The 21,494-nt window shown below is 40.2% G+C and overlaps 1 protein-coding gene across 1 annotated transcript in view; it reads right to left on the bottom strand.

Moving 5' to 3' along the window:
* LOC132404804 (uncharacterized) overlaps positions 1-21,494 on the bottom strand; it is a 184,829-nt gene that overhangs the window by 147,587 nt on the left and 15,748 nt on the right. The window contains exons 6-8 of the mRNA XM_059989308.1: positions 11,864-11,970; positions 2,193-2,352; positions 1,722-1,831 (exon numbers count right to left, since the gene is read on the bottom strand). Coding sequence (XP_059845291.1) covers positions 1,722-1,831; positions 2,193-2,352; positions 11,864-11,970 — 377 coding nt within the window. The remainder of the gene's footprint in view (positions 1-1,721; positions 1,832-2,192; positions 2,353-11,863; positions 11,971-21,494) is intronic.

Consider the following 21,494-nt stretch of genomic DNA (forward strand, 5'->3'; position numbering starts at 1 on the left):
CGGGCCGAGACCCTTCGTCAGGACCCTTGGCCGAAAACGTCGACTGTACTTCTCCCTATAGATGCTGCCTGGCCTGCTGCGTTCCACCAGCATTTTGTGTGTGTTGCTTGAATTTCCGGCATCTGCAGATTTCCTCATGTTTGTTCTTCCATTAACTTGGTGTCCCTGTCCATCCTTCATCCTAGAACATAACCGTCCTTTATTCTGTGCAGTTGGTCTTTAAACATCCTCTGTATGTGAAATACGGACTTGCCCAAAAACAGAAATTCCCAATTAACTCTCCCTAGTTCCTGCCTAACACTCTTATAATTCCCCTGCTCCAATTTAATAGTTTACCACTAAGTATATACATATTTTTATTGATAGCTATCCTAAAACTTAAGAGTTATGGTCACCGCTCCCTAAATTGAAATTAGATTAGCGTCACTTGTCGCATGTTCATCAAAACTAACAGTGGTAAATCTCATTTGCATCACATCAGATCAGCGAGGATTATGCTGGGCAGGCTGCAAGTGTCACACACACTTCAGGCACCTACCTAGAATGCCCATAACTCACTAACTGCACACCTTCCGAATGGAGCACCCAAAGCAAGCCCTCATGATCACAGGGAGACCATGTGAACTCCTTACAGAGAACAGTGGGAATCAAACCCTGATCTTACGGCTGATGCAGGATAGCGATTACACTAAGAGTTACACTTTTGTGCTGCTACCTATTTTCCCGCTGAATTGTCAGCTTATTTAAACATTGTGTAAACTAGCTGTGAGAAAATGTAGACCATGGGCAAGAGATAATGGTTATTATGCAGCACATGTCTAAGGTTACACCTAACCTATCATTCAACAACTCTGCTCACTGATTTAATTAAGATCCATAACACTTAGTATAACGTAGATGCCTGTGTAAGGACAACAGAGTGGTACAACTAGTCACTCTGTTACCTCACAGCATGAGCAACCCACACACAATTCTGATCTCCAGTCTTGTCCATTTAAAATTTGTACATTCTCTTATTGTGCCGGCTGGTGGCATAGTGGCATCAGTGCCGGATTTCAGAGCGAAGTTCAAATCCAGTCAACTCCAAAAACCTGGAGAAGGATGGGCACTGCCAGGTTTCAGATGCCCGTACAATGAGCAATCATCAAAAAGATCGGTGCAAAAAGCTTGTCATGACAGTGCCCTGACGACTCCACCAGAAGTTAAGGGCACACACACATTGTGAGAATCGTGTGGGTTTCCTCCAGTTTCTTCCATTTCCTCCTACACCCTAAAGACTTACTGATTATTAGTTTAATAGAGCTGTGTAAATAACTCGAAATGTGAGTGTCGCTGGTAGCATTTGGTTGGAGTTGCTGGCATACAGGAGAACAAAAGAGGATTTGTAACGGATCCATGTCCACTTTCCTGATGCTCAGAACAGATTCAGTGGGCTGAAGTGTTTTTGCTGTTATGATTTCAACTTGAAGAACTGTACAGAAGGGGCTCACAACATTCAAACAATGAAACTGGCATACTACAGTTGAGACCTATTGATGAGAATTACCCTGCATGAATTCCTTAACTTAGCTACTCTGCTAGACTATGATGCATTCTATCTTCCTTACATGGATACATTAAGTACTAATATAAAAAATAAAGACAGAATAGAGTGCAGAGAATTTATATTGATAATTATTTTCTATTTCACTCTTCGCTGATTGAAATTATTTTGAACAAACCTGACTTATTGAACTGGCATTCTCTTAAAGGAAATCCAGATACAACGTTCTCAAGAATTGTTATCCTCGATGGTGTTCCTCCTTCACTCTTTTTGAGGTAGCAAATGTAACTAGAAAAATCAGATAAAAATTACATTGTTTGAAATATTTGCAAAACCACTAACTATATTTCACTATTGTGAGGAAATCAAAACTATTGCAGAATTTTGCCGTGAAATATTCACAAAACCATCAAATATTTCTGCACATAGTTTCTCTGAGGCTGCCACTAATAAGTGAGCATAGTTCTTTAACTGGCCATGCACACTGCAGAGTAATCTTAACCCTTGGTAAACATGTTTGTAGCATTAAAGGAAATGGGTAAAAACTGCCGGAGGAATAGGATTGATGAAGGATCCAGGACTGCCGTCCTCTACACAAAACTGAGTTTTATTTCTCCTTGTTCCTGGGTTGTTTGAGAGTTTGACTCACCGCTGCCGAGCGTTGCGAAATAACCCATTTGCAAAGGTGAAGTACTGACAGTCAGGCTTCTCTGTACATTCTCTTTGGCAGCTGTGTTCATCGTCTACTACAAACTGATGGAAGTCATCTCCTAGGAAGTCCAGGCCAACAAACAGGTCTTTAAAACAAGCTGAAAAATGTAGGAATGTAAACTAATGAATAATTGGAAAACAATAACAAATAGAGAGCAATCAATTAAGAACCATTAGCAGATTTAGTAGTGTTCATAATACAGTATTCATAATGCTGTTCCCATTCAGAGCAATAAATCATTCAGTTACTTTACTGGATCTCTGCATTTTTGGGCTTTTACACCAAACCTGTTATTGGATTTAGAATCACCAATCATGAAACACCTTGTTTCTAATTGTATTGTTTAGTTAGTAATACACGATATGAATCAGTAGTAGGGGGCCTATCCACCAACTTCTGGGAAATAGCAGGAACGAAGTTCTTAGATTTCTTGTTCAAACAGCATAATAAAAAACATGCTAAACCCAGGAAAATAATACACTAAAAGATGAAAACGCCACCATGTTCTTCATCTCTATTGTAGGCAATGGAAACAAAATCAACTCTGTATTAAATATCTTCTGTCATGTCATGGTACCATTCTGCTTGGAATAAAACAAGATGTCCTACATTCAAATGAGAATACATCATCTATTTTTATTTTAATGCAGATTTTGTTGCTATTCCTCCACTCAGAAAACTAGATTCAGGTATATTCATCCAACGGTGACATGTTACCATTTTGAATGAATGCTAATTAGTACTTGAGATGGGAACAAAGCATAGTGTCTAATTTACCATAAATGCTTGCTACACACTGAACTACTGAATGGAGATTTAGGATAGAAAACTTAAAACAAAAAATTAATCTGAAATCAAAATACTGTCATCTTGAGCCTCTGGAGGAACCAGAACAGTTCAGCACAAACCATAGTGAATGTACAGGTAGCCGCTGTTGCTGAGGATGTAAGGTGTAAGGCAGATATCTCACAAGTGTTACCACACTTGCATGTGTCAGAACATAAAATGTGGGCAAATAGCAGAAAAGGTGAAAATATTTAACACAATCTAAACAAAAACACTGATAATTGACTAAACAAAGTGATGGAGAGGGGTTGGGTGTAAAATTGTGAGGGGCATATACAGGGTAGACAGCGGCAGGTTTTCCCCTAAGGCAGAGATGGCTACACCAGATGGCTGCATCAATTTGAGATAATGTGTAAGAATTTTAAAGGGGATAAAAATAAGATTTTTTTTCAATCTGGGGTGGTTGGAGGTCAGAATGCACTCTTTAACTCACTGACGTGGCCTTAATTCACTAGCTGTCAAGGTTGGGCTCAAACCCACATCTCTGTTCATTAGTCCAGTACTCAGGATGCTTACATGACATACAACAGTTGTTTTGGCTGACTCCATCCATGTTGACCATTAGGTACCTAATTGTTACAACACCCACCCAACAGAGCCAGCTTCTGCATTCAGATGCCCCAACTCTTCAGACATGGATAGCTAGTGCATCCCCTTTAAGGGTTCAGGACCATTTCACTAATTGGCAATTAAGTTTTGGGGCCAAGAATTGAGGTTCTAAAGAGCACCTGAACTGAAATTTGGTGCTCAACTCTGGGATGAGATTGAAACAGGGAGACAACTGTACAAAATACAAAGGCAAGTTAGATACCAAAGAATATCAGGTGGGTATAGGAAGATAGAAGTGATCATCAGTCATTTAAAAATTGGACACACAAGTCTTAATTACACATTATATAAAATAGGGAAACATCCAACTGGGTTGTGCGAGTACTGTAATCAACCAGAAACAGTTGAATATGTATTGATAAAATGTAAGAAGTATGAAAGAGAAAGAGTGAAGATGATAGGAGCGCTTCAGATAAACAAAAAAAACTGCTGTGGGTATAGAAGACATTTTAGGTGGGAGTTCAAGAGAAATACAGACCTATATCATGAAGTATCTGAAAGGTTTATTATTTAGAATTTAGGGAATGCAGTTCTTTTCATTCCTCCTGTTTATCAAATGATTCACACTCCAGTCCTGTAGGTGGCAGTAATGCACCTTAAAGCCGGTTTGTCAACCTCCATAAAACAACTCAAGATGAAGAAGTTTGATGCTCAATTGAGTGGCAGCTGAGTCCAGGCTCAAGGGACTTGGCCAGGCTCAGGAGTGGCAGAGGGTGGCTCTGGCTGTGAATGGTGGGGAGATTGGAAAATAGTGTAGGTTTGTGCAGGGGGAGAATCTGGAAAAGGAACTGCAAATGGAGGGTTCGGGTGAGGGTGGAGGACGTTGGAAAGAAGTTGAATCCAGAGGTGGAAAACAGAAAAGGCAACATAACATTGGTATAATGTTGAGTGATGGAGAGGAAAGGATGGATATTTTAAAATAAAGGGAAGAAGTCTTCAAGGTATTGTTTAAATTTGAACCGGAACAGCTGCCCTCCATCAATCCCATTAAATAACTGCAGAGCTAAAGGCGGCCATAGCGAATATCGTTTAAAGAGGGAAGGTGTTAATTGTGTGCAAGGATTAAAAGCAGTGCGAGAAAGCATTACAGCTGAAGACTTCACTTGGCAAAAAGATAGTACCTATTTTGCCTAATGAAAATAGAGGTGTTAGGGGGTTGATATATCAGGTGTTCTGGTGGAGATTACCATAGAAGAGGTTAAATCTCATTTCTTGTAAAACAAGATTAAGGAGTTAAAGAGATTGCAAGTAGTCAGAAATGGGGAAAGGATGGATTGTTTATCTATATTGATATGTTTTGATGAAGTGAAGCTCCCTGATAAAGTTAGTTTGGGGTATGTTAGTTATAATGTTTGAGCTTAAATTCCACCTTGCTTAAATGTTACAAGTGTCAAAGGTTTAAGCATGTTGCGGCAGTATGTTATGGGGAAACTAAGATGTAGTAGGTGTGGTGGAGAACATAATATGAAGATTGTGAAGGGGGTGAAGTATCTGGGTATAACAGGTGCTATGTGGGAAGCTGTAAACGAAGCTCTGATGGGTGGGGTGTCTGTGTTTCAGTCTTGTTGTGAAGGTACTTAACGGGCATTCGAATATTGCAGTGGAACATGAGAAGCCTGTTTTCAGAAGTTTGTTTCTGATTTATCAAACCCACCTGATGTTATTTGTACTTGGGAAACCTGGTTGTGAACACATTTAAGTTTTTCTTTGCAGGATTATATTGTAACTGGGAATGATAGATTAGTTGGTAGAGGGAGTTGAGTTGCAAGTTTTATAAGGAAAGGGATAGGACATAAAGTTGTGGAAGTACATGAGGCATTTGAAGTAGAAGTATTTGATTCAACAGGTAGGGGTATTAAAGTAGTAAATTTTTTTAACCCTTGCGGAAAGCTTTTGATTGATTTGTTCGAAAGCACATGTGGCTCTAGCTCACTAAGGATTGTATGGTGTGGGGATTTTAATGCACATAGTTCACTGTGGGGCTGCTCTCAGAATGATGGTAATGGTTGATTGTAGAAGAGTTTTTAGATATTTCACATCTTGTGTGTCTTAGTGATGGGAGAGGCATGAGAATTAATGTTCATATAAGTTCTGAATCTGCTATAGATTTACCTTTAGTTTCAAACATTCTGGCTGGAGTGAGAGAGTGGGATGTCATGGGAGATGAAATACTGGGAAGTGATCATTTTCCTATATTTACAAGTTTGGGTGTGGATTTATATAGGGGACAGGAGGACACTTTTAGGAGGTGGAATTATGGTAAAGCATATTGGGAGAGGTTTAAGATCTTATGTGATGGATATCTATCAGGGCTGAATGCTGAGGATGATGTGGGTTTCTGCAATGAAAGGTAATGTCACATTATTCATCAAACCATGGTGGAAGTGATTCCTATTAAAAGGCTGTACCATGGTGGACTGAGTAGTGCGCAGACGCAGTTATGGAGAGAAATAAGGCATTTAGGAAAATTAAGAAATATCACTCTCTCCAAGTGAACTTATTAATTATGAAAGGGCAGAGGGTGTGGTGAGAAAAGTAGTGAAAGTCGTGATAAAGAGTTACCAGAGGTCATATTGTCATAGTTTTGGAAGAGGCATTAAACTTGGAGATGTTTGGGCAATTATTTAAAAAATGGGCGGGGGGATTCATAGGGCTAATAACATTCTAGTATCGAATAAGGAAGTTAGTAAGATTGTTACTGAAACAGAGAAGGTTGAGTTACAGGCTCAGTCATTTGCTGCAATTCAAAATCTAGATAACTTAAGTGAAGATCTAAACAATGTAGGGAAAAGGTTCTAAGTGAATACCCTGATGTGTTGGAAGCCAGCTGTAGCAATGGTAGTATTAGTGATGTAGAGTTTTTTTGCAAATTTATGGAAGTTATTAATAGCACAGCTCAGACGGCTCCAGGAAAGGATGATATATGTTATTGTATGTTTAAACGTGGGTGACAACTCAAAATAGTATTAAAATTTCTGAATCATATTTTGAATTTAGGCTACTTTCCCTCTTCATGGAAAATGGCAGTAATAGTGCTTATTCTAAAACCTGGGAAACCCCTGTAGGATCCTTCTAGCTATAGACCAATATCATTAATGTCCCATTTGTGTAACCTTATGGAATGTATGGTATCAGAACAGTTGAATTTTATTTTGGAAAAATGAGGTGATATAGCATTTTATCAGAGCAGATTTCATAAGAGTAGAATGACATTGGATTCAGTTCTGTTTGGAAGATGATGTTAGGAATGCACAGGTAAATAAAGAAGTTGTAACAGCAGTATTCTTTGATGTAGAAAAAGCATATGATATATTATGGAGGGAGGGTCTTTTGATTAAATTATAGAAATTAGGAGTGGGAGGAAGTTTATATAATTTTTTGAGTTTCTTAATTAGATGGTCTATGCAGGGAAGGGTAGGAAAGGTATATTTGGACTTCTATGAGATAGAGAATGGGACCCCACAAGGCAGTATTTGTAGCTCTTTATTGTTTAATATTATGATTAATTATATTTTCTCTGAGATAGGCACAGAGGTGGGTAAATCACTTTTTGCAGATGTTGGAGCTTCATTGGCCAGAGGGAAAAAATTCCATTTAACTGTATATAGGAAGCAATTAGCAATTATTAAGTTTGAACAGTGGGGAAATAGATGAAGTTTTAAGCTTTCAGTTGCTAAAACACAAGATATATGTTTTACAAAGAGGATCAATAGATCTGCACTTAATTTGAAATTATACTGTATAGTCAAACTCTTGAAGTGTCAGTGATAAGATGTCTTGGCACGTGGCTGGATAATAAGCTGACTTGGAAGCACCATATCAGTAAGGCAATTGACAAATGTAAAGTGGCATTAAATATCCTTGGGTGTCTATGTGGGTATTCCTGGGGTGCTATACAAAAATCTCTGACTTTATATATTTGTTTAATTAGATCGGTATTTGACTATGGCTGTGGGGCTTATGGATCAGCTTTATCTTCAAATTTAAAGTGAATTTGATGTGAAACAAGCTCAGGCTTTAAGACTGTGTTATCTCTAGTAAGGTCATCTCCTGCTTCAGCTTTACTGGTTGAAATGAGACAATTACCCTTACAGCTGTGGAGGATGAAGTTGTTGTTAGCATATTGGGTCAACTTGAGGGGGAAGAGGAATGATCACCCTGTTAAAAGTGTGCTGGAACATCACAAGACGAGTGTTTTTAGCTTTGGGTGTCTCGGTTCTCATAATATGGGTTTGCTGGATTATGTCATTTGTTCCACTGTAGTTTTATCAGTAACCCCACCATGGTTTTTTCTCCAATGGCTTTAGTTGATTTCAGGTTGCACGAATTAATGAAATCCTGAAATGCCCAAGAGTCTGTCGGTTCATCAGTATGTTAAGGAGAATTACTGTGATATGTTAACCATTTTTACTGGTAATTTAACAGGAAATGTTGGTGTGGCTTTTTTTGTGCCTGAATTTCAGGTAACAATAAAGAAACGTCTTGCTAATTATTTATCAGTGTACACTGCAGAACTGATTGCCATCATTTTGGGCAAACAGTGGGTGGAGGAAATCTGTCCTTGCAAAGTTATAATTTGTTCAGATTCTTCTTCCATTTTGACTAGTCTTAAAACAGATTGATCTAGCAGTAGGTCTGATTTACTGCTGGAAACTCTTTAAACTTTATTTCATATTCAAAGCATTGGTCTACATGTCCTCTTCTTCCGGGTCCCTGCACATAGAGGTGTTGAGGGGAATGGGTGGGTTAATTGTTTGGCCAAATAAGCTGTTAAAAGTCCATCTGTGGATTTAGATCTTCCACTTAGTAAATCAGAAGCTAAAAGGTTGGTGGGGCTAACAATTAGGGGATTATGGTGAGACCTGTGGGATAATGGGCATAAGGGGGAGACCTTTATAAAATACACAAAACTGTCCGATTGATGGGAGAAGGGGTAAGACAAGGAGGGAAGGAATTATGTTGGCTCAACTTAGAATTGGGCATACTATGCTTAATTCCTTGTATCTTGTCGGAAAACATCACTCTGGGGTTTGTAGATTTTGGCCTTGTGAAACAGTTGAACACAGTATTTTACAGTGTGAAGCATACAATGTTGAAAGAAAGCAAATGCAGGCTACACTACTAGCTTTGGGGGTTGACAGCTTTCATTTTAAAACTTTACCATGTTATGGAAGTGACTTTAATTCACAATATTGTCTTTCATTATTTAAAATGTATAGGGCTTTTGGGGGTAATTTAGTTTTCAGTTGAGAAAGAACTAGTATGGGTTTTATTTCCCAACTCTCTACACCACACTCTAGTCCAGTAGGTGGCAATAATGCACCTTTAAGTTGGACAGCCAATCACCATTAAGTCAGAAGATGATGAAGAAGAAGTCTGGTGCTCAATCTTAACTAGAGATATCGTCTAGGGCAGGAGTCAGCAACCTTTACCACTGAAAGAGCCATATGGACCCATTTCCCACAGAAAAGAAAACACTGGGAGCCACAAAACCCGTTTGACATTTAAAATGAAATAACACTGCATACAACGGGTTTTTTTTGCCTTTATGCTATGTATAAACAAACTATAATGTGTTGCATTTATGAAATTGATGAACTCCTGCAGAGAAAACGAAATTACATTTCTGCATGCAACAAAAACATTTTGAACGAAAAAAAGACGTTGGATTGAAGGTTACTCCATAGTTAGCCTACCTTGGATCGAAAAATTAAAAGAAATCGCGCACTGGCGGGTGTCAGGCATTGGCAGTTGTGACGTATATTATTAGCGATTAAAAAACATGTTGTAGCGGTGTGCTACACGCAGCGCTAAAATAACGACACTGCAGTCAAAGGTAACTTTATTCGAACTAAACAGCCTTGCTTTTAAGCCTCCCTCAACCCACCCCCCGTGGGCGCGGATGCTCCAAAAGACACGTACTCACAAACCCCCGTAGGCTATCTCCCTTAGCCGGAACGGTGGCTAATTGTGAGCCGGTTCGGATGTGCCAGGAAATGGAGTCGCCACAACGTTTTATTTAGATTGTACAAGATCATCATTATCTTCAAATTTTGAATTACATTTCAAAAACTAACAAACCACGGGGAGCCGCAGCACAGAGATCAAAGAGTCGCATGCGGCTCTAGAGCCGCGGGTTGCCGACCCCTGGTCTAGGGATTTATTTTGCTCAGTTCTCGTTTCATCTTTATACTGCGTCTTGATTCTAGCCTCAAGTACTCCAGCACTTGGATTCAAACCATCCTCGTCAAGGTCTCTCATCACAGTCTGATAGAGCCAACATGGATCCAGTGGGGTATCAGTGGGGTCTTGGCTGCTGTGCCCAGCCAGAACGTGGAGATACACAACCTCCTGCCTGCTGTGTACCAGCTATCACAAGGAGGCTGCCTGAGTCGCTCAGGTGAGGCTGTCAGTCACTCTGTGGAGCCGGCACATTTTCCAATCCCAGGGAGATTCTTGCCATGGCTTCCTCACTCAATGGCGTTCAAATTCCAGCTGTCCTTCGGAACATGGAAAAGTGGCCTTCATGATCTCTCTCCTGATGGGGAGAGTCCTCCAATGGGCGACCAAACATTGGGAATAAAGGTCGGATTCAGAAGAGTTCATGGCCCCCGTGAGAAAGATATTTTATCATCCCGCCAGCGCAAACAGATGTTCTGATGAAGCTGCATTAGAGAAGTTGGTCAGCAGCCGACTGTGCTATTGAACTCCAAACTCTGGCACAAGAGGGTGGTTGGAATAGGGAAGCTTTGGTTACTCTGTAAAACCACGGACTCCGGGACAAACCAAAGGATGCCTCACCTTGGGAGAGCCAGCACAGAATTTAGAGGTCGTCATCGAGCAATCCATTTGCATTGACAATTATTTGACAGAGCGTAAAAGGGACTATAGTACGAGGCCGAAGAGGGCTAGCCCAAGCCTGGCCTTACTCAATTGCGGTTTCAACCCCCCCCCCCGATCTCGGACCATGATCAGCCCACCTCCCACTGAGGACTCTGTGGAGCCCACGCAGATCGGTTACACAAGGCTCTCTGCCAGTGAAAGGTCCCGGCTTCAGTATCAAGGCTGCAGCTATTACTGCGGGGAAGCAGGTCACCTGCGGGCTGAATGTCCAAAGCTGCAGCCACCTGGAGAACTGCTAAGACCGTCCAGTGCTGGGGAGGACTATGATGGTAACAGCTACAACTCCCAGTCTGGCTTTGTGTTGAAAATGGAGACCACCTGAGTTAAGAACTAGAGCTAGGTGAAGGCTTTTCTGGACTCTGGGGCAGTGGGTAATTTTCTGGACTTAGGAACCACCTGTTGGCTCAACATACCACTTTGAGAGTTGAGTCAGTTCATACCCAGAATTGTCTTGGAGGGTCCCCTCCTACGTTCCAGGCAGATCCAGTAACAGACTGGCTTTGCAGATGAGAATAGGGGATCATGTGGAAGACATCAGTTTCTACATCATTGAATCGCCACTAACCCCCCCCCCCCCCCCCCCCGCCGATCCTTGGGCACACTGATTATTCCTTTGAAGCAGGCCATTTCTAAAGAACAATGTGTAAGTAAAAATTTGGAGTTACTTCCTCTTGTGATACTGTCAGGTCTGCACAGGAAGGCACCTCCCAGTCTCCACCCAGCTAATGGGAGTCACCTGTCACTCATTTCCAACTGAGCACCTGCAGCCTATTTAAACCCAGCAGTCATCCACAGTCCTTGTCCACCCACTGAACCAGCCAGCATCAACCAGTTGCTCCTAGCCTTTGGTTAACCACGCTGTCTGTGGTGTTTAGTATCAGTTCTCTCTTGTTTTGTAGCCCTTCATGGCTTGTTATATTTGCAGTCTATTATTAAAGTTATAGATCATTTCTCACTTGCTTTGCTGCTCTGCTTTTGAATCAAGCCGTTACATTTCCTGGGGCATACTACGTGTATTTGCTCACCTAGACATATTGCGTCTTTCATCTGCGGCGATCACATCATTTCTTTGAATCTCATCTAGACTAATCCATGTTGGGCTAAATGAACTTGCAAGTTTTCATCATACCTTGAGTCCAAGTATGAACACTCCAGTGAAGAAAACCTCTCGCAATTTACTCTTACATTGCAACGTAAATGTATTTTTATCAGTAGCAAATACAATGGTAGTGTGTCAATGTTTGACTTACAGTTATACGCCTTGCACTGTTTCAGGGAATATCCCGAGATAACATTCTGTAACTCTGTTTTAACGGTTGGTTCCCCTTCCAGGTTACTTTTAAGATAACAAGAAAATCTGAAAATATGAGATCATTTTGTTAAATTATTTATCTTCATTTTTACTGATGTTTTAAAAACTGGTAATCTGAAATAAACACACAAAAAGTGCAAGGATATCTTGGGCGAAGCAGAATCATTTGAAAGAGAAACAGACTCTACATTTCAAAAACCTTTCTGGTTTTAATTTTTAATTTTAGTTTAAGCTTGTTGCCATAGGAGGAAGAAATGATAACCTGAAAAAAAGGACACGAGGATCACAAAACTTTCAAGTTCAAGTTTAATTAACATTCAGCCATACATGAATAGTCATGAATACAGCCAGACAGGGCAACATTACTCCGAGGCATAATTAAACGTCAACCGGTACTCTGCATGCTGGCTGAATTCCAACTCCGTATTGACTGCCCAGTGTAGCCAGGGCCATCCAAAGTGGTTATGAGTTTCTCATGTGGAAAAGAGAAGCCTTTATGTGGGGCTAACAGCTCGTATAGATAGGCAATGGTGGTTAACGGGAGGTATATATGGTAGAAGCAGTTGCCTGATGCTTTCAGAAACTCAATCTGGATAATCCTGAATAAAGCCATGAAATGGGAATGGCCATCTCCACTTGGACAAAGGACGTGCAGAATATAAGAACTATCTACTTACTGAGGAAACCAGAAGAAATTCTAGCAACATGCTGTATGCCATAGATTCCAGTGTTTAAGCCGAGAATTTAACCCTAAATTTTGGTCCTAAAATTAGGGGGTCAGCTTATACAGAGGGTGCAAACTTTGGAAAAACGAATACAGGGAAGACAGGTCAGATTTATTGGCTGTTTTTGAGTCAAATTCGTTCCACTGTCGAAGCATGAATTCTTTGAATGATTTGTTTAAACTCACATCTAGTGTCTGGAGCACAGAGATCAAACCAGCGGGGATGCCTGCAACGTCCTTATTTTCAGCTTTCAATGCTGCTTTTGTCTCACCTGACAAGTGCGCTTTGAACATGTCCCAGACAAGTAGCGACTTTTCCTTCCTGAAACCTTCGGGACGTCAATGCCACACCTCTTTAACCCACTTCAAGCAACCCGCTTCATCCATCCAGCAGCGTTCTTGAAAGTAAACACCACCACCCCGCGGGGATTTTCTGAGCAATCTTTGCTTTTTGTCTCAACACAAGATCACGTCTATTCATAAATCGGGTGCACCAATTTCACGTAGCTTTGAAATTTTCGCTGACCTCACAGTGTTTTTCGTCCCATTTCAACGCTTGAACTCAAATCATTTCTCTGGTAACAATGTATCCAGACGATCACTGGTGATTTACCCATTCTTAAACTTTATTCTTCCAGTTCTGGCCACTGGGATGTTTTCCCGTGGTTTGCACGTTTCGTTTTTGGCATTTCCCTCAGTGTGTCCTTTGCCTTTCTCCACTCTCTCACTTGTTTCTTGTTTACACTAAACTTCTTAGCAGCTGCAGAATTATTTGTTTCTTTAGCAAAATCAACAACCTTCGGCTTGAAGCCAGCACCATATCACATATCTTTTGTACATGGTGGTCACAAACTCAATACTGAGTACACGAACTGATCCCGCCACCCCGTGTTATGTTTTAACAAGATTACGACAGGCGCTAAATGGTTTCACAGCGGTTACATTTTAGAGGATTCTTTTTCATTGGAAACCTAATCCAAAATTTCTCTCCCTGATTTATTTATTAAGAATTAGCCTGTATGTAGGCCTGTTTTCTTAGCAGGTACTGGTTCACAAAATTTCCAGGTTCTGGATCCAGCAAAGCTGAGTCCCGGCACATGAGATCTTGCGATCTTTTCTGGTTAAATCAAAAATCTCTAGAAAAGGGGTCAGATTATACAAAGGTAACATGAAAAAGTCACTTTTTTAACCTTGAAAATGGAGGTTGGCTTATACTCTGGGTCAGCTTATACTCTGGAATATATGGTAAGTAGCTGGAAAGTCTAGGCTGCAGTCAATGCCTGGAGCCAAAGAAGGTCAAGAAAATGAGTGGCCAAGCTCAAAGAATGATTCACCTCCTGACCACCCCTCTCAGTTAATCACATCTCAATCATCTCAAAACCAACAACCATTGTCAATCAGTTCTCTGAACAAGAACTCAAATCTCTTGCATAGCATGGTCATAAGCTTAGCACAGCTGAAAGGCATCACACACATATTCCTCGCTGACCTTAGTTGCCACCATGGCATCAGTCAACACTGCAGCTTTCTGTCAGCTCAGATACAATAATTTAAACAGTAACTTCAAGGAGGAATCGACATGGATCAAAACGTAGATCACAGGGCCGAGTTGGGGAAAAGGATACTGCTCCTCAAAGAGCGGGGGCAAGGTCACATGACCCAAGAGATTTTTGCAGATGCTGTAAATCTTGAACAATGCACACCAAACCCTGAAGGAACTCAGCAGAGTTTATTTCCCTCTTTAGAAGCTGCTAAAGCCTTTTGGGCAAGGCCACATAGTTCTGGTGAGCATTTCAAACATTCTGATTTGTAAACGATGCTTATTTGTTTTGTTTTTTTCCCATTCTGACCAGGCATATGGAATGATAATCAATAGCAGGAGGAAACTGGAGTATAGAATTACTGACAAAATGGGAATTGTGTTTAACAAATGCCTTGTTCATGGACAGAACATGGCCCCCTCACATTCTCCTTTGCCCCCTCCTGCTGCTTGCTTTCAGCTGCTGCCCCTGGCAGTTGCCTGCTGATAACCACCAGCTACAGCATAGCGCAAATTACTGTGAATCCTTAACTGCATGCTGTGTTCAACAGAGCTCCTGAGGATGCACAGGCGCCAGCGTCTTCGCTACAACAAAGTAATACTCTGTACCACCGTTCTCATGGCTCCGTCTATGCAACCTGTGTGTGACCGTGTTGACCACCAGACACATGATGCCTCTGCAGGGCTTCTCGGTGCAATACAAAAGAAAAAAGGAGCATCACAAAAGTCATGTGTCATAACTGCAGCCACAATATCAAGCACGGACTGCAAAATGCTTAGTAAATGCTTAGTGTACCTCGATTTTCAGAAGGCATTTGATAAGGTCCCACATAGGAGATTGGTGGGTAAAATCAAAGCTCAGGGCATCGGGGGGAAGACATTGACATGGATAGAAAACTGGTTGGCAGATAGAAAGCAAAGGGTAATGGTGAATGGGTGTTTCTCAGAATGGCAGTGCAGGCTCGAAGGGCCGAATGGTCTACTTCTGCACCTATTGTCTATTGTATCTGATCACATGAAAGCAAAATATCAAGGGATACAACCCCAGCTGATTGCAATGTATTTCAGAGTTGCCATGCAGCACCTGAGTGACAAACATGGAGCCAAAGGCCTAATGGCACCAGCATCGTTAGGGAAATACCAAACCTCATTAAGCCCCATAGCCACTACACCTGTTCCTTTGGGGATAATTAGCCAACACATGAAAGGTGCAGCCAGGGTGATCAGGAGTCACCTTGCCCTGTTTTCAGCTTAGTGCCCTGGATAGAGCCAATAATGAGGACATCTTTACTGTTACACTTGATTTTGAAAATTCTGCTCCACTTCAAGAAATTCTTCCAGTCAATTGCTCAGCTTATGTCCTGGGCTTACTCTCTGAGGCATGCAGGAGAATGCAATTTAACTAACCTGTCTCCACAAGCAACCATTCCAATAAGGGAGATAAAACATATCAGTTTGCCTCAGTCCTATGACATCTGCAGCAACTGAGGAATTTCAGGAATCTGTTGTAAGGAAATGTTAACAATGCACTTGGGATGTAATAATAGATAGGATCAGTGAGAATCAATGTGGATTTATGAAAGGAAAGTTACCTTTGACAAATCCATTAATGTTTTGAGGTTATAATCAGCAGAATGATTAAGAGCAACCAGGTTGATTTGGTGTATTTGGACTTTAAAGACTTTCAATGATGAGTTACACAACGGTTTGTTAAACAAAATTAAAGAGGAGCGGCCTTATCCATTTGAAGTATGAGAATTGGTTCATTCAGATAAGCCAAAGAATAAATGGGTTCTTATTAGGGTTAGAGGCTGTGACCAATGAGTGGCATAGAGATCAGTGCAGGCAACAGTTATTCATCTATTCAATGATTTGGATGAGGGTGTCCATGTTTGCTGACAAAAGTAATAGTAAGATCCCCATACGTTAGCACCATTAAATGGCTCCTCTTTGTGTGCAACTCTGGTGGGAATCATCAAATATTCATATTTAGGACTACTACAGCTGAAATCCACAATCACGGCCATTGGTACTTCATTAAACAGCATCGATATAAGAGTTTGAAGGATCTGTGGATACTCAAAGTTGACAAACCTCAGATGGCAAACCAGGGTTGTGAGTGCGGTTCCCCTTTAAGAAAACTGAAGTGGGGACACCATGCCAGAATACAGGTACAATTGAAATGTGTGGGTCTTAAGAGTTCCATTCGCGACTATCCTGCCAGCGAATGCACAGTGTCTGGAAAATAAAACTGAAGATCTAAGAGCAGAATTGCTGTACCAGAGAGACATCAGGGTGTGCTGTGTGCTCCGCTTTATGGAAACATGCTTCACACAGGCAATTTCAGATGCCGCACTGCAGCCTGAAAGCTTCACCATTTTTCATAAAGTCAAGACAGCTCAGTCTTTTATAGACAGAGGAGGTGGCACATGGTTTATGATTGACTCAACATGGTGCACAAATGTAGCAGTTCTGTCTCAGTCCTGCTCACCTGACCCGGAAAACCTCGTGATCAAGTGTCATCCACTTTAAGTGCCGAGGGCATTTTCCGCCATCATCCTGGTAGTGGTGTACATTCCACCTCAGGCTAACATCAGACAGGCACCGGAAGAGTTGAGCAATGTACTCAGCAAGCACAAAACTGTGCCCCCTGATGCCTCCCCGATCATTGCAAGGAATTTCAACCGGGCAAGCTTGAAGAAGTCTCTGAACCACTACCAGCAACGTATCACCTGTGGATTCAGAGCAGCCAATGCACTTCACCAGTATTATACCACCATCAAGAATGCTTACTGTGCCAGCCCATGCCCACACTTTAGAAAGTATCATCTGGCTGTTGTTACGTATTCAGGCAACAATAAATATATGAGTTCGGCAAGGGTTTATATAACAAATAACACGTTTATTAAACACTGAAAACAAATCCCCCCCAAAAGTAAACAAACACTAACGTAACAGGAAACAGCTGCTGTGCGGCAGCTTAAACAGTTCTTAAAGCGATGCAGCTCAAACAGTTCTTAAAACAATGTTGCAAAAACAGTTCTTTAAAGTAGTATTGCCAAAAGTTCGAAATGCTTACAGTCCATTTAAAAAGGAGAGACTTTATAAGACGATTTAAATTCTCTTTCACTTTGTTTTGCTTCGATCCCCAACATCAAACTTCCCATGAAGAATTTACGAAACGAAACGGCTTAAAGGCACTGACCTTTCCTTTATCACACTGTCCTCAATCTTCTGCTATCCCGCAGAGATTAACACGAGAACAGTCAACGAATTCCTTCCAAATAAGGATTAAGCAAGGTCGAACCCATTTCACCGTCGTAAATCGATTCTCCTTGATCTTTAACTCCCGTACTCCGATCTTCACTCTCCATTGATTCTCAAACTAGCAGTATTGTAAAGAAACTGCTGGCAATGACCTTTTAAACTTTAGGCATTAGATAAAACTTCATCTTTCAACTAAACTGTGTCATCACATTAAATCACACAGTGGCATGATGTCAACTTGGCAAATCCAGCCATGAACTGCCCCTCCTCACAGGATGGGGTCTTCCTTTTATAACCTGTGAAAAAAAACCTGTCACGTGATCTCTACTGGCGGGAAAATGACATCACTCCACCATCACAAGACCATCACCTCAAGTCCAGTACAGCTTCAACCCCAGTCACGTGACAAGGGTACCACTGCCATGTGTCACGAGTTTGTAACACCTCCCTCCAAAAAAACATTTTTGGTCTGACAAGAACAAAAATTTTTAACAAGTGCTTACAAGAAAAACAAATGTATAAATTTTATAACATACAAAATATACAATACCATCATATAACAGCTTATAACTCACAACACAGTAGGAGTGTTACAATTGAAAAAAAACGCTCCACAAAAAAAATTGCATTGTACATTCAACATCGAGATAGACAATCAGCAACCACATTATCTTTACCTTTAATATGAGTTATCACAATATTGCACTCTTGTAACATCAAACTCCAATTTAATAATCTTCTGTTTTTGTTTTTCATCTTACTCAGAAAAACTAACAGATTATGATCAGTGTAAACAATAAGTGGTTTTTGAGTTGTACCAACATATACCTCAAAATATTCCAAAGCTAAAACAAGAGATAAGAATTCTTTCTCTACTGTCAAATAGTTTCTTTGATGCTTATTAAATTTCTTAGAAAAGTAAGCTACTGGATGATCAACATCATCACCCTCATTCCTTTGCATTAATACTGCTCCTGCAGCCTCATCACTAGTATCCACAGCCAATGAAAAAGGGTTTTCAAAGTCAGGTGCCTTAAGCACAGGTTGTTGAATATCATTGTTTTCAATTTTTCAAATGCTTCTTGACAAGCCACTGTCCACACAAACTTCACATTCTTTTGCAGAAGGTTAGTTAATGGAAGGGCAACATTAGCAAAATTCTTACAAAATTTTCGATAATATCCTACCATTCCCAAAAATCTTCTGAGAGTTTTTTTCCCCGTTGGAGTGGGAATCTCTAAAATTGCCTGAACTTTTGCCTGAACAGGAGCTACCTTACCTTGACCCACAACATAACCAAGGTAAGTCACAGTGGCATGTCCAAATTCACTCTTAGCTATATTAATAGTTAAGTTAGCTTTTGAAAGCCTTTCAAACAATTTCTCCACCGCAATAATGTGTGCTTCCCAAGTATAATTTCCTGTCACTAAATCATCAATATAAGCATCAGTATCTTTCAATCCCTGAATCACAGAGTTAATCATCCTCTGGAAAGTACCTGGGGCATTCTTCATCCCAAATGGAAGAACATTATACTCATATAACCCAGATGGAGTTACAAATGCAGAAATCTCTCTACCTCTGTCTGTTAATGGAACACACCAATATCCTTTCAATAAATCAATCTTTGTAAGGAACTTTGCTTTTCCAACTTTATCTACACAATCATCTACTCTAGGAATTGGATATGCATGTGTTTTCGTTACTTCCTATAGTCCATACAAAACCTAATACTACCATCTGGTTTTGGCACCATAACACATGGTGAACTCCAATTCGAGTTAGAATGTCTAATAATATTATTCTCTAACATATATTCAATTTCTTTCTCAGCAAGTTCACATTTTCCTATGTTCATCCAATATGGATGTTGTTTGATCAGTTTGGCATCTCCAACATCTACATCATGTGAAGCTATAGTAGTCCTTCTCGGAACATCTGGAAGCAACTCCTCATATTTAAAAATTAATTCTTTCATCTGTTGTTTCTGCTCTAGCTGTAAATGTGCTAATTTCTCATCAATATTTTCCAGAATGGTTGAATTTGGTAACCTAACAGAAACAATGTTGGATTGAGAATGAAAGTCAGATGAATCACCTATCATGTTCCTAGTTAAATCAAACTCATTCTCACTAACCACAACAGTCACAGTATCAGATTGTTTCTCAAAATATGGTTTTATCATATTTATATGGCAAAGTTGTGTTGACCTTCTACGATCTGGAGTTTTTATCACATAATCCACATCATTGATTTTAGACACAATTTCATAAGGACCATGAAATCTAGCTTGTAAAGGATTTTTCTGCACTGGGAAAAGAACCAACACCTGATCTCCAGGCTTAAACATCTTCATCCTAGCTTCTTTATCATACCAAGTCTTCATTTTCTCCTGAGCCAACTTTAAATTTTCCTTGGCTAAGCTACAAGCTTTATGTAACCTGTCCTTAAATTTCAAAACATAGTCCAACAAATTAGTGTTTACTTCCTTACTAATCCACTGTTCTTTCAATAAAGCTAAAGGTCCTCTAACTCTATGCCCAAACACAAGTTCAAATGGACTAAAGCCTAAAGTTCCTGTACCGATTCCCTTACTGCAAATAAAAGTAAGTTTATACCCTCATCCCAGTCACTTTCATTTTCCACACAATATGTCCTAATCATATTCTTGAGGGTAGAATGAAACCTCTCCAAGGCACCTTGCGATTCTGGATGGTATGCAGACGAAGTGATTTGCTTAGCTCCCAATTTATAAACTATCTGTTGAAACAATCCAGACATAAAATTACTGCCTTGATCAGTTTGTATCTCCTTAGGTAATCCAAAATAAGTAAAGAATTTTATAAGAGCCTTTGTCACAGTTTTAGCTTTTATATTCCTAAGTGGTACTGCCTCTGGAAACCTAGACGAAGTACACATGTTAGTCAACAAATACTGATAACCAGTTTTTGTCTTTGGTAATGGACCAACACAATCTACAATAACTTTAGAAAATGGTTCACCAAATGCTGGAATAGGTTGTAATGGAGCTACTGGTGTAACCTGATTTGGTTTACCCACAATTTGACAAGTATGGCACAATTTACAAAACATCGCCACATCTTTTCTTAGACCAGGCCAGTAAAAATGTTTTAAAATCTTGTCCACAGTTTTCCTTACCCCTTGATGTCCACCTAAAGGCACACTATGAGCTAAAGTCAAAATCTCATTTCGATAAACTTTAGGGACAACTACCTGGTAAACAACATTCCAATCCTCACTTGTAGGAATTGTAGGTGATCTACATTTCCTCATCAACACTCCTTTTTCCAAGTAATATCCTACTGACACCTTCTCAATTTCACTACCTAGTAAAGCTTGCTCTCTTAATTTTATAATCTCAGGGTCTCTATTCTGCTCTGCTATCATCTCTTTCCGAGACAGAGATAAATCTTTATAGTCAGACTTACTCCAAGAATCTTGTTCAAACAACGAAGATAAGAAAGTCTCTGACACATCCTCAAAACTCGAATCCTGAGTTGAACAGTCATGAGTAACAAACTCATTCTGCGCATCAATCTTTTTAGCCATAGCTCTAGTCACAACACAGGAAGAATCTGTGTTAGATTTCAACTCTGGTTCCTCTGACTCCATTGTCAAATGCACTTCAGGAAAAACTTTTCCACCTGCCAAGTCATTACCTAACAATAAAGAAATACCCTTCACAGGTAAGCTATGCTGTAATCCTACTTTAACAAATCCTGTAACTAACCCTGACTTTAAATTTACTTTATGTAAATGTACAGGCATAAAATCACTCCCAACACCTCTTATGTAATTTACCTCACCAGTATCAGACTCTCCATTAAACTTCAACACACTGTCTAACATCAGTGATTGAGAAGCTCCAGTATCCCTAAGGATTTTTATTGGCACCAGAGTAGATCCTTCTTTCAAAGATACAAACCCTTCAGTTATAAAATGATCATATCCCTTTTTAACTTGGTCAGACTCTAACAAAGGCTCATTTGCGTTTATCAAACCCTGTAACTTTACAGG

Source organism: Hypanus sabinus, chromosome 14 (assembly GCF_030144855.1).
Source record: "Hypanus sabinus isolate sHypSab1 chromosome 14, sHypSab1.hap1, whole genome shotgun sequence".
Classification (NCBI taxonomy): Eukaryota; Metazoa; Chordata; class Chondrichthyes; order Myliobatiformes; family Dasyatidae; genus Hypanus; species Hypanus sabinus.